Below are 13,311 nucleotides of genomic sequence, written 5' to 3'. Positions count from 1 at the left end.
GAAGTAAGTTTTAAATTAATTGAAATTAAAATGGGTATAAATTATAATAAACCCCAGAAGACATCATAAAATCATTATTTATTATTATTACCATCTGCTCATACCCAGAAAAACCGTGTTTCTTTTAAGTTAAATAAATACAATTTAAGTATAAGCTTACTCACTTTTACGTGCATTTAATTGTTTTAGCAGTTTTTGGGCTTCCCTCTTTTTCAAATTTTCTTGCTTATTTTTCGGTCAAGTTTAGCTACTTCTTTTGTCATTTTCATACCATTTGCCGTAAATGTAGTGTCCAAATGTAGTGGGTTTTTTATTACAAACCAACAAAATCCTAAATTATTAAACAACTTGAAAATATATAACAAACAAAAAACTGAATTCATATGCATATGATTTTAAATTTATTTTTTTTAATATTGTATACATACATTTTTATAACGATTCAGTACATTGATAATTATATTTCCATATATTTGTTCACAAAAGACCATACATTTATTTTAACAACATATAACATTCATATAATCCATATAATCATTAAAAATATATATTTGTTAATTTTATAAATCTCGCATTTTCTTTAGATACTTTGTTTTACAATCTTCTGAAATTTAATTACCAAAAAATCTTATCATTTTAAGTTTAATATCTATACCTATTTTGTTTGAAAATAAAACGGTCTGACAAATTTAACTAAGAAAATCGGTGGAAATTTGTTTAAAGATTTATGTAAATTAGTACTCATTTTGAGATATTAAACAAATATTTAAGGAATTAACTTTTTTCAAGGGTCTTTATAAATTTTACAGACCGTTTTAAGTAAACTATAAAATTTAATTACGTATTTGTGTTTTTTTTTTTAATTTTTGTATTACATAATGAATATATGTATTATGGAAATGGATATAAAGAAATGCGTTTTCAGTTAATTGACACAGAATGTATAAATATAGGTTTTTTCTTTTGTTTTATTTATCTTATAGACAACAATAAATTGCTTGATAAAAAGTTAAAATTATACAAAAAATATATAAATTGTATTTTTTTAAATTACAATCAATAAAATTGTGTAAATATAATAGTTTAAGTGTATACATACTATTAAAATATTACGATATATAAAAATACATACATGTACGTATGTACATATATATTTTATCTATAAAAATGCTCCTAAGAAATTAATAATTCCCAGCATAAATTCTAATTAACGTGTTTTTTTTTTGAATATATGTATGTTTCTAGATGGTTTTAAGAATCAAAAGCCTGAATTTGTAAACATGCCAATGGAAATTGAAAACTGATTTAACACACAGACTGAATAACAATAATTTAATAAGGCCTACTAATAATCAAATTTAAAGCTCACTTTTCTACATATTTCACCATACCATATTAATAGTTGGTTGAGTTTCACAGCTATAAAATTTAACCGACCGTTAGCTTTTAAACCGGCTTTTAAATTGATTTTTGGTATGGTGAAATATGTAGAATTCAGATAAATATTAAAGTGAGTTCTAAATTTGATTATTGGTAGGGCCCAATGAAAATAATGTTAGATGATGACTTTGAAGTAGTAAGGCCAATACTATCGGACAGAAACAATGTGAAATTACATTTAATTTTATCTATTGTTCTCCTTTTTTGGTATATTCAGTTATTTACCGAGTGAAATGTTAAAGCTTAAAAGCACTAGTCGACTAAATTACTAGCTGTAGCAGGAATTCAATTCTTATATCTCAATATTATTTCCCATCTTTTCAAAAATAAGCCAGAAGAGGAAGATAGATAAAAAATCTTACGCAATGGTTTAGCCAAAGTTGAAGAAGGCCTAAAGAATCTTGAATGGCAGACTTATTTTTGTCGAGATCTTTTATTTCTATTTCAACAAAGCGATAACAATTACATTGGGGCCCAACTATGTAATTCGATTCTACAAAAAATGTGTTCGAATTCGCAAAAAATGTATCTCTGTAATTCTGTAAAAAATGAAAATTATACAGCTCCAGTCATGTCAAATCTTTTATTAGGTTTTATTTGGAAGATTAAGATTGTTATTATTCATTTAAGACACGCAGTTTGACGAGGAAGTATAATTGAAATTAACTTTCGAACAGATGCGAAAGTAGCAAAAAAAAAAAAAATACATAGTTAGGTCGGCAAAGAAAATAGAGCTTGAACAGAACCATACTTTTCTAAAGGATTTTTGAGTACTGAGTCCGATTTTTTTTTTGCAAAACTACTTATGCAATCTCAAAACGTAATATCTTATCTATAGTACAAAAGAAAATGTTTGTTCTGTCACTGCTAGACAAACTCTCAAGAACAGCACTTTGAAAGTACAATAAAAAAAAAATAAAAATGGGAAGTTTCCTTACGTAAATCCGCATTGCATTCGAAAATTTAAAGTTTTAAGCGAGTTCATATATCAACTGAAAAGACTCATACTTATGATGCTTTGTCTTTATTAACGCTCGTGAAGTTGAATGTTTGTCATATAAGCTCTTACAACATTAAATATGTTGATATTTTATACAGCTTTTTCACGAGCGTTTTTTGAAACATTTTGAACATGCCAAATATTTTACAATAGATTGCGCTGTGCCCAAATTTTCAATTTATTTAATATTTAAAAACTGGAACAAAAACTTTTCGTCGGCGAAAGCAAAATTGTTCTAAGATTCTAACAAATTCTATGGAGCTAAAACAATTTGCTTTCCGCATTCGATTTTTCTGTACAAAAAGTAATGATTAAGAATGTTTTTCACTTTATTTTGTCTGACAGTACTCAGTACAGTATGTGCTTCCGATATAATTTTTTTTTAACTAAAATTTTCTAAGGAAATTACTTTCCCTTGCAAATATTTTCTCTTTTTACAAATTGTAAATATATACTTTTGTTTAGGCAGACAACATTTAATAATTATTTTTTATAATGAAGGCGTACTTATTACTACCCTCCCCATCTATGATAGATTAATCTTAAGTCTCAAGCATAATTAGGAAGTTTTTTTTTTGATGTGTTTAGTTGCAAATGCTTCGACATTAACTTTATCTCATTTTTTTTTTGTTCTAAGCTAAAACATACTAAGAGATTATTTACGAACGAAAACAAATATGTATATAAAATGCAAAGATACTGTTAAGTGTATACTACCCTACATAATAAATTTTGTTAGGAAATCTTAAAAAATATATATATTTTGATCATTTTGATTTTGCTCATTTTTTTTTTTAGTTTTGCAAATATTTCTTAAATAAAAATCAAATACCCCTCAAGGAGCTTCCATTTATAACCGATATGTGTATTAAAAGCGATGATAGTTCGAGTTCTTCACTAAACTTATTTCTCAATATAACACTTCTATAACCAGTTCTTATACAATTTACAGGATAAACCGCTTGAGCTATAAAATGTGTTTCAGCAAACATATCCTCATCTTGTACTTCGAATCGTAATAATGCAAAATGAGGATTACGAACAGAAAACTCGCAAATTTCATTCCACACTGGATTGTATCCATTATCATTGACTTTAGTCTTATGTTTGATGCCACTGTCAAAGCTCGCACCGATTATTTCAACAACAACGAGGGGATTATTGCTCTTTCCACCTCGGAACAAATGTCGACCACCAATTATTCGAATTGTTATGATCTTTTCTTCAGCTGGGCTGATAGTAAGTGGATTATTTGGATCAAAACCATCGACACACATGAATTTAGGCTTCAAAAGATATCCACAATTGCCATTATCTCGGAATTTGGCCTGATTCATTTGCATTGCCTTGTCGCCAGTTTGATAGTTTAGGGCAATCATTTGAGAGCCCACATTCCAAAATGGTACAGGATTGAAATTCGATGAATCCAAACGTTGTCCCTTGGGGTACACACGACTTATTTGATTACGATGATAGGCCAGGAAGAGTTGCAGATTTTGCTGGAGAAATTGTTTTTCTGCTTTCGTCTCTGGGAAACTGGACATTTCATAAAATACCCAACCGTGCTCTTTGAACGGAACACTTCTAAAGTAAATTATAAGATCTGACATTTCTTTGGCAACTCTTGCACTGCGTTCCTTTTTTCTCCTCTCCGTAGCCAATTGATTGGCAATCTGAGCTGCCTCTTGAATAGCCTTTATCCACTCAACAGCTTGTTCTTGATTATCAAAGCCAATAACTAGGGCATTTTGCATTGTAGGGGTTTGAATGTGCATTTTCACTAAGATACCTTCCTCGTTGGATTCATAGAGATTTGCAATGGCTCCATGGATCTCAATAGAATCAGTACGGGAAAAGCTTTCACTGATGCTACCTTCGTCTCCTACAAAGCAATTGTATTCATCACTTGAAGCATCAATTACTTTGACATAATTTGCCGGTAGATGGCGCTGAATCATTCCCCCATAATCCCCTCGCCACCACATTGTATTATTTCTCTGGACATTAGTTATAATCGCATGTTTTGGGAATGACAATTCATCAGGTTTATCAGCCTTGTAGCTGTATAGAGCCTTACAAGTCACACGATCATCCAAACTAGGATCCATGTAGCTGGATGCATCGTTAAAATCACTGCCATTAGTTTCATTTACCAATGACACTTGACAAGCTAACAGTTTTTGCTTCAAAAGCTCTTGCGATACAGGATAGAGCAATTTCACATTCCTGTAGAGCGGATTTCGAGTGTAATAGTTAACCAGGCTAACAAGACTCTCAAATTGTGTCGTATCGACAACATAGAGCCGTCCCTCCTGAAGAATTCGACAGTGTTTGACTTTTCGGTTGATGGTGAAGGAGATGACAAAAGCATTGGCATTCTGTACACTATTACGAACAAGAAATGACCCAACATCTAATTTTATAAGTACTTGTTCAGCTTGTTCTTTGGTGGTATTCGGATGAAACCACTCTTGGGTTTCGTGTTTCTTTGGTTGTGGCACTGGTTCTTTCAGTGTGATGGAAAACTCTGAACTACGGAGCATATTTTTGCGATAGTACACAATCAGACTGTATAGACTATCAAAAATGAAATTATCAACCAGATAGTACTTGGTCATTCCATTTTCATGTTTCAACTTAATACGACAATGATTGGGTCGATTTCGACGCCAAAATGAAAGACTATAATCTCCTACAAATGTAGCCGATTCACGGACAAGGAATGTTCCATCGCCAAGATGTTTATAAGCATCTAGCAGAGTATCAGCTTCCTGACGGCCTCCCTCCAACTTACCATGAAACCAATTTTCACCGAAATGCAATTCATCATTGACTAGATTTTCTTTGGGCTTTGGCATTAATGATGACGAGGAGTGTTCGTGTTCTTCGTCACGATTTTCATCAGTCTCAGAGGAATAGATTAGTTCTTGTTGGGTGAGAACAATGTGATAGATATTCCATGATTTATCCACTGGATCTTTGTAGTAGAGCATGCCTTCTTTGATGACATTGCGGGTGTTTTCATTGTCATCTGAAGAGCGTATGGAAACTCCAGAGCCACCACCAACACTGCTCAAACTTGAGCCATCTTCGTATTCGGGAAGTTTTTTGTGTTTAAGGATTATTTTTCGTCTAAGTTGATATGGCGATGGCATTTGAGTTTCGAGACGGTCGCAACGTTGGGTTAGCAACATGTCTCCAAAGACCTTTAAAAGAAAATTGAACATTGATATATACAAAAATGAAGATATTAATAATAAAAGGTGGCCTATGCCAAACGAGGTTTGAAAGTAATAAGTTATTGTCAAGGCAGGAATTAGAGCCATAACTAAAATTTTTCACGTGAAAATTACGATGTGACTTGCCATAATTAATACAGAAACAATGCAAGAAAAGTTTAGCGTGAAGGTGTACAGGCGTTTGCCTTTATCAATTCGGTTTCACAGTGCGACAAATCCTTGAAAAGACTCACGAATTTAACACCTTATCGATTACCACTTATGATGGTGTTAAAAGAGTGAAGTTGTTTTACACCAGAACACTCGTCGATTAGTCAATATTAGGAAAGACTCAACGAAAGTATTCAAAACCACCATAGAACAGAAGCAGAGTAATGCACTGTTATGTAGTTACATTAATATTTTATTATTAAAGATGGATCGCAACAAATAGATCAATACAACTGAAACTGGAAAAATCTGTATGATATCAAGAATTGGTTGATGATGTGAAGAACCAGGCAAACCACCAAATAAATCCTTTTTATATTTTCATACTACCTTTGACATTCGACCGTTCAAAGAAACCAAAATATAAAAACTTAATATTAGGTAATATTAGGATATTGGATTTCTGTAGGCGACTTAAACGAAATCTTTAGTTCGACATGAAATAGGAAATGGCCGAATGAACCAAAATAAATGCCTACTATACGAAGCTCGTGAGCTTTCCTCGAAAAAGGAGAAGGAACACCGACTTTAAAGACAAAACAAATAGATAGATAGATAGATAGATAGATCTTTATTCAATATAATAATTTTTACATAAAGTCATTGAGAAAAAAAACTTGAATATTTAAAGGCATGACATATATGTCGTCTGCCCGAGTGGCAAAATTGCTTGAATCTATTACAGCATTTTTTTTTTTTTTTTTTTTTTTTTTTTTTTTTTTTTTTTTTCTTTAAGAGTTAATAGGACTTTTAGTTTAGTTAAAACAAAATTTAAATATAATTTTTACGCATCATAGTAGATTAATAGGACTTTTAGTTTAGTTAAAACAAAATTTAGAGATACTTTTCAGCTTGCCAGAATTGATTTTAAATTGATTTTTACTATTTACTATTTTAAAAGACTTCATTAATTATTTTGGATCTGTAAGTGCTGGCTTCCGTGTAATAATCAAAAAGTAGCTTCCAATCACCACCATTCAGAAATTCACGCACCTCTTCCATCTCTAAAACATTTTTTCCGAAGTAGACTCGCCTTATTTCCTTTAAAATTGGACAGATGCCGATGAAATGATACACATCTTCCCGTGCTTGTAAGTTACACAAGTTGCAAAGACCTGGACCCTCGTTTCGGTGCGGCATGGCATTCAGCTTGATCAGCTCACCTCTGATTTTGAAAATCGCCCCAATGACATAACAGGAATAACGACTGTTGAAATAGTTACACTCATTTAGATTAAGGTTAGCCTTTGAGTAATACACTCTTTCTGTCGACGCACGAGCTTTTGCCATAAAGGCATACCTTTCATTTTCGTCAGTAAGCATGATGACTTCGTATAAATCCTTTTTCCAGTTAGCTATGTTACTCTCCTCCCAGTTCATCGTAACACCACAATCGGCCGCTATTTTTGTCCATTCCTTGACAAAAAGAGTTTTATTTTTTATTGCATGGCGCATTATCAGCTTTGGCAGCCTGGAATCACTCATTTTTACCACTCTTAATAGATAATCAGCATTCAATTTTAGAGTTGAAATGAACATTGTTGGGAGACCAGATTCTAGATTATACATATACTTTGGTGTATTAATTGGTAAGTAAAAAACTTTTCTTAGAAAAAAACGTAACAGATATTCAACGATTTCGAATTTCTGCGCACCCCACACCTGCGCTCCATAAAAGAGAATGGCCTGTGCCGTAGCATTAAAGACATTATACTTTGTACTAAAAGTTATCAGTTTGTTGCAAAAGATCCTTTTCCAATTGGAGCAGATTGCTATCTTAGCCTTTTCCAATTTAGTTTTAAGATGTTTTTCCATTTTCAAATTAAATGTCAGGTCCATACCAAGATATGAATATTTTTTAACAACTTCCAGTGTTTGTTCTCCAAATTTCCATTTTTCACCTCTTGCTAACCTGCCAGCTCCTTTTTGAAATATCATCACTTTCGATTTTGCGACATTAACTTCCAAACCCCATAGTTTGCAATACTCAAACAGTTTGTTGATCATTAGTTGAAGCGCGCATGGAGTCTCTGCGAGTATAACTATATCGTCTGCGTACATTATTGCTTTTATTTTTGAACTTCCAATTTCAACTCCACACGTTAACCAATCTACTATATCATCTAAAAATAGTGCAAATAAAAGGGGGCTCAGATTACAACCTTGTTTAACTCCGCTGTTTATTTCAAAGCTTTCTGATTGCTCACGACCATTGAATATTTTTGCTGTTGTTTGCTGGTATATCTTTTCCAACGCTCGCACGAATTTAGATGATATTCCGAGGTTGAACAGCTTATAAACCAAAGCACTTCTATTAACCGTATCAAAAGCTGCTCTAAAATCTACGAAGAAAACATATAATTTCTTACTTTGATCCAGTTTAAATTGGGCAATTGAAGTTAGGACGAAGATATTGTCAACTGTAGAATACCCTTTCCGAAATCCAGCCTGGAATTCACTGAGTTTTTGATTGGCATCTACCCAGTTATTTAATCTTTTATAAAGCAGAGTCGAATATAATTTTGCGGATGAGTTTAAGAAAGATATACCCCTATAGTTAGCCGGATCACAAGGATCCCCTTTTTTATAAATTGGCCAGATTAAAGATTCGTAAAACTGCTCTGGCAATGTGCCAAAATTAAAGATAACGTTCAGAGCTTTTGTAAGATGTTTTTTGAAATTTTCTGAGTTATATTTAACCCTTAACTATAGTGGTGGGTCCAGGGGACCCACATCAACTTTTAAAAAGTTAATAAAAACCGTTGAAAATGAATTTTCTCTTTTTTTTTTTTATTTTTTTATTTTTTTTTAAATTGTTATCTTTTGATGCTTAAAAACAAAATTTATAAAAAAATTCAATTTTGTATTTTATTTTATCATTTCAAAACACCACAAATTTTCACCACTATAGTTAAGGGTTAAAGAACTCTGCCGGGATTCCATTGGTTCCTGCTGCTTTACCGTCTGTTAAAGATTGTAGGGCATTTCCAACAAAACAAATATGGAGCACAAGGATTAAGCGGTTGAGTATATTTATGGTAACTATAACGGGGATGATGTTCCATAATTCTAACAAATAGTAAAAAAGAATGCTAGCCCGGAATAGAAGACTGTCATACAAAAGGAGACGAGCAGTCGGTGCAAAAGGTTTAGAAAGAAGACTTTTTTAAAGTTATAAACAAAAAAGTTATCATCAGTAAAAAATAGCAACTCCCAAAGTATCTTGCACACCATAACGATAACCAGCTACAGAAGAGGTTGCAAGCATTAAGGTTAAGGTTCTGATACAGTTAAAAAGACCAATAATAACATCGAGAAGAATTCTGGTACGACAGGCGTTATCACAACATCACAACTAGCGTAGATACACCTAAAGCATTTCCCTACTAATTCATGAAATAATTTAAATTAAATCCCACTTTTCTCAATACAAGTCAAATCTTTTTAACCATCAATAACAATCTTACCAATGACGCCACGTGCTCAAGAAATAAAACAAATTCTACAAAGAAGCCATCAAAAGATATCAACGGGACCAGATAGAATCTGTTAATTAGTCCTGAAAAGTCTAATAAATTCAACGATAATTTTCTATAAATATTCCGTTGTTGTTGTACGTTGTTGCTGCCTTCTAGAAGAAAACCAAGTCAACGTACAACGTTTACTTAGAAAGTGTTTGGACACTTGGATATTTTCACAAACTCTTTCAAAATTCAAAACTTCATTGCAGATCGTTCTTTGTAAAAATAGAAAACAGCCAATCAACAATGAGTACAATCATTGCCAGAGTTGCGCAAGGATCGAATCAAAGAACATTTCTAGTTCAATATCTCAGCAGCAAACCAACAACAACCATAGACTCTGCTGTTTGAAGACGAATTACCTTGAACATCAAGACTAATATTTTTTTTTTGAAGAACAGCTACCTCTGAAAATGTTAGTGCTCTCATTTAGATACTGTGGGAAGATTAAGATTAACCTTCCCGATGAATCAACGGGGCAAAAATAAGTTAAAATACCTTGCATTACAGTACAACGAGACGTATTGCTTTAACCCCCAAGCATCAGATGTCGTAAAAAAGGTATCGCCTTCCACATCCGACCCTATTATTTTCCGATATGGTTCATTAGAGCAAAATCTCACTTTTAAATAGGGTAGCAGTTTTCCAGAGGATCTTCGATAAAATACTTAAAAAATACTCCAGCAACAATAGACTCTTTGATGAACTTAAAAATATAAAACTCGACAGCATTATCTAATCAAGCTTACAGAACTTGTTTAAAAAAATCATTTTTTTTATTTTGGTACTTCCACTTTTTTTTCTATTTTTAATTTGTTGTTTACAGCTGTTTCGGCACACAGTACCTTCCTCAGACTGTGCCGAAACAGCTGTAAACAACAAATTAAAAATAAAAACAAAGTGAAAGTACCAAAATCAAAAAAATGATTTGTTTAAATATTAAAGACTTCCACCAAGTAAAAGCCAACAAAATAAAAGAATTACAAAAAATGCCCAACCAATCAACCCCTCTGATAGGAAGAATTATAAAATAGACAAAGTATCCTTACCAGCGGTACTTTAAAGTTATTTCTGAGAGGATCTGATATCAACCAAGTAGAATATAATCTTTTCCACTGGCCAAGGAAACCCTTAAAAGTGGAACGCGATCATAACAAAATTTAACTGAATGCATGGAATGAAGCCCTGTTTCACTCCGGATTGTTAGTCATAGTTCTATTTTACTAAAACAGGATTCAAATAAAAAGATTCAAATATAAGTATTACCTCAGTCAATGCTTGCGCCATATTCCTCTGCTGTTCCAACGAACAATTCTGCTCAATCGACAAAATCACCGGAAATTCCGACGTCACAAATGCATGTTCCTTAATTGTTTTAATAACATCTTTAAATTTTATTTTCGAAGTCATCGTATGTCCATGAAAGATATATGGCAAATTATCTGGACCATTCCAACAATCCAATTCAATACAACGACAACCCATACGAAGAGCCCGAGCATAAGCTTCAGTCGACGACTCACTCGAAAACTGATCGCCAGTCAAATAAGTATTGTGTGACGATGCAATCCAATAATTCGACATAGATTGTTTCATATCCATGTAAATTTTGTCACAATTACGATCCCATAAATCATTTTGTTTTGAAAATAAGAAATCAAGAAATTCGAATATAGTGAAATATGGCTCTTGGACATCACGTTCGATGTCTTGTATGAAATCACGAACAAAGTTGGAAGCCATTATGTCGTCATGACCCATTGGATCTTGCTGTTCGGTTAGAAGGAATTTCTTGAACTCTCGAAGACTCACAGTTTCCGAGTCACTGGAATATTTACACTGATTGTCAAGAAAGCAATCAGAAACAAATGTCGTCGGTACAAGAAGACGACAATACAATCGAGAGAAGTCATCAAATCTCAGATCGCATTTGCGACGAATGTCGTCTTCGGAAAAGAAATCCATTAACTTTCCCGTCGTCATTTTGCAACTGACTCCGGCTAGGAATGCTTTAAAATCTTTTACTGTGACATTAATGCCTTCTTTGGAATGCTGATTAGTATTCTCAATGGCATAGTATTCCCGCCGAAGCCAGCGTTCAACTTGCAATGGATAAGGAGCAATAATAGTGTCCTGAACCATATACTTTAACCCTCTAACCCAATTTTCGCATTCTTGTTCGCTCAGAGCAACAATTGAGAATGTCTTAAGCTTGAAAGAACTACCATAAAGAACAACAAAACATTTGGCAGTCTCGAATTTCTTAGTTTCTTCGGCAAAATTACGAAATTCTTTGGAATTCTTTCCAACACGAATTTCCTTTACCTCGCGCAAATCTAATGAACCTTCAAAATCTGTGCGAGTATTTGAATTAACAGGCGACCAGAGAAGTTGTCTTGTTTCACGAACAAGTATCAATTTCTTTTGCTCGGGGCGATGTTTGGAGAAGAGCTTGGTAACGATGGTTCCTCGCTCGAGCATGCAAATAGTTTGTTCCATTTCGCCGAGAGTGGGAACACTGATGGCACTGAAGCAATTCATTGTTGTTTTTTTTTGTTTGGTTTTTCTTGTCACAAAATAGAAATTATAGTTTTTTTAATTTTCCATATTTTTTGGGTGATTTCCTGCCTGGATTCGATTAAAAAAAAAAAAAAAGCTGCCAGCTCTACAGGCACGATTTTTGTTTTTTGTTGTTCTTTTGTTTTGATTTTTTATGAGTAAAATAGATTTTGTATATTTGTTTAAATAGTTTGATTGGTTTTTAGATTATTTATAAATAAATTTTTATTGATATTTAAGTAAATAAATAAACAAAATTTAATAGAAAAACTATTTTGAAAATAGGCACTCGAAAGAATTTTTTTTTTTTTTGAATGAAAACCAATCACATATCAGTCAATCTTGAAAGAGAGAGATGTAAATATTAATTGAAGTAAGAAGAAAAGAGATGGAGATAAGTTAGCTATCTGTTGCTTTTTTGAGCTGTCAAAAAAGCGATTTTTTTCTTAGGTATGTTCGATTATAATTTTATGTCGTTTTCTATTATTTGCTTTTGATATTTTTGTGTAAAAATAGGTGTGTTTTTTTTGTTTATCTATACAGGGTGTCCCACAGTCATCGCCCAAAATGAAAACCATGGATTCCTGAGGTCATTTTAATACTAATTAATGTGTTTTTTTTGACTTAAATGATATGAAAGTTAAAAAAAACTTAAAAAAAAAAACTTAAAAAACGAAGAAAATTGTGTTTGATGCAAAATTGTGGAGAAACGTTTGTCCGCAGAAAAAAAATTTTTTGAGACAAACTTAAACTGCAATAAATTCTTGATTGGTTGCAAAAAAAATCTTTCAAATCAAACGTAGTTTGGCAAAGATAAGGCCAGTTAAAGGACAAGGGAGCAAAAATCATAAAAACCGTGGTAACTCGAAAACGGGGCGAACAAGAGAAAATTACCTCTTAGGTTTTTCGACTTAAAATGACCTCAGGAATCCATGGTTTTCATTTGGGGCGGTGACTGTGGGACACCCTGTATAGATTTTGTGCAAAAAAAACACATCGAGATATTTGAAATCAAAACAATTTACTTGTTAAAAACAACAAAAACTTTATCTGTATAGATTTTTGAAAAATACAGATAATTTATTATCCAGATTTTACTTTCTCTCGATAAAAACAGTAGTGCCCAAGTTCTATATTTATTGTGGTTTAGGTATTTTATACAGAAATATGAAAAATAGAAAAAAATCATAAAAAATTTGTTTGAAATGGAATGGAAATGGAGACTGATAAGATTGTTGAACCAACATATACATAAAATTACCAAAGTTTTTTTGAAAAATTAGAAATAAAAATAAAAAAGTTTCCACGTTTGATGGCTACCTTTAAGCGCTTATAATACAAT

General features: G+C 32.4%; 1 protein-coding gene across 1 annotated transcript; it reads right to left on the bottom strand.

The window, feature by feature from the left end:
• Positions 1 to 1,905: 1,905 nt before the first annotated feature.
• LOC129909929 (1-phosphatidylinositol 4,5-bisphosphate phosphodiesterase gamma-1) lies at positions 1,906 to 12,023 on the bottom strand. The gene is made up of 2 exons (XM_055987098.1): positions 10,677 to 12,023; positions 1,906 to 5,646 (listed from the first exon to the last, which is right to left on the bottom strand). The coding sequence occupies exons 1-2, from the start codon at positions 11,949 to 11,951 to the stop codon at positions 3,265 to 3,267; spliced, it is 3,657 nt and encodes a 1,218-aa protein (XP_055843073.1). The 5' UTR covers positions 11,952 to 12,023; the 3' UTR covers positions 1,906 to 3,264.
• Positions 12,024 to 13,311: the final 1,288 nt, after the last annotated feature.

The sequence above is a fragment of the Episyrphus balteatus genome, chromosome 2 (genome assembly GCF_945859705.1).
Source record: "Episyrphus balteatus chromosome 2, idEpiBalt1.1, whole genome shotgun sequence".
NCBI lineage: Eukaryota > Metazoa > Arthropoda > Insecta > Diptera > Syrphidae > Episyrphus > Episyrphus balteatus.
The sequence above is the reverse complement of the archived record's forward strand: the minus strand, read 5'-3'. Positions and strand labels throughout refer to the sequence as shown.

Excerpts from the sequence above, each read along its gene's own strand:
- LOC129909929 (XM_055987098.1), bottom strand. The coding sequence starts at position 11,951 with ATGAATTGCTTCAGTGCCATCAGTGTTCCCACTCTCGGCGAAATGGAA. Across the intron at positions 5,647-10,676 it reads TGGCGCAAGCATTGACTGAG|GTCTTTGGAGACATGTTGCT; the intron begins GTAATACTTATA and ends TTTCTTTTAAAG.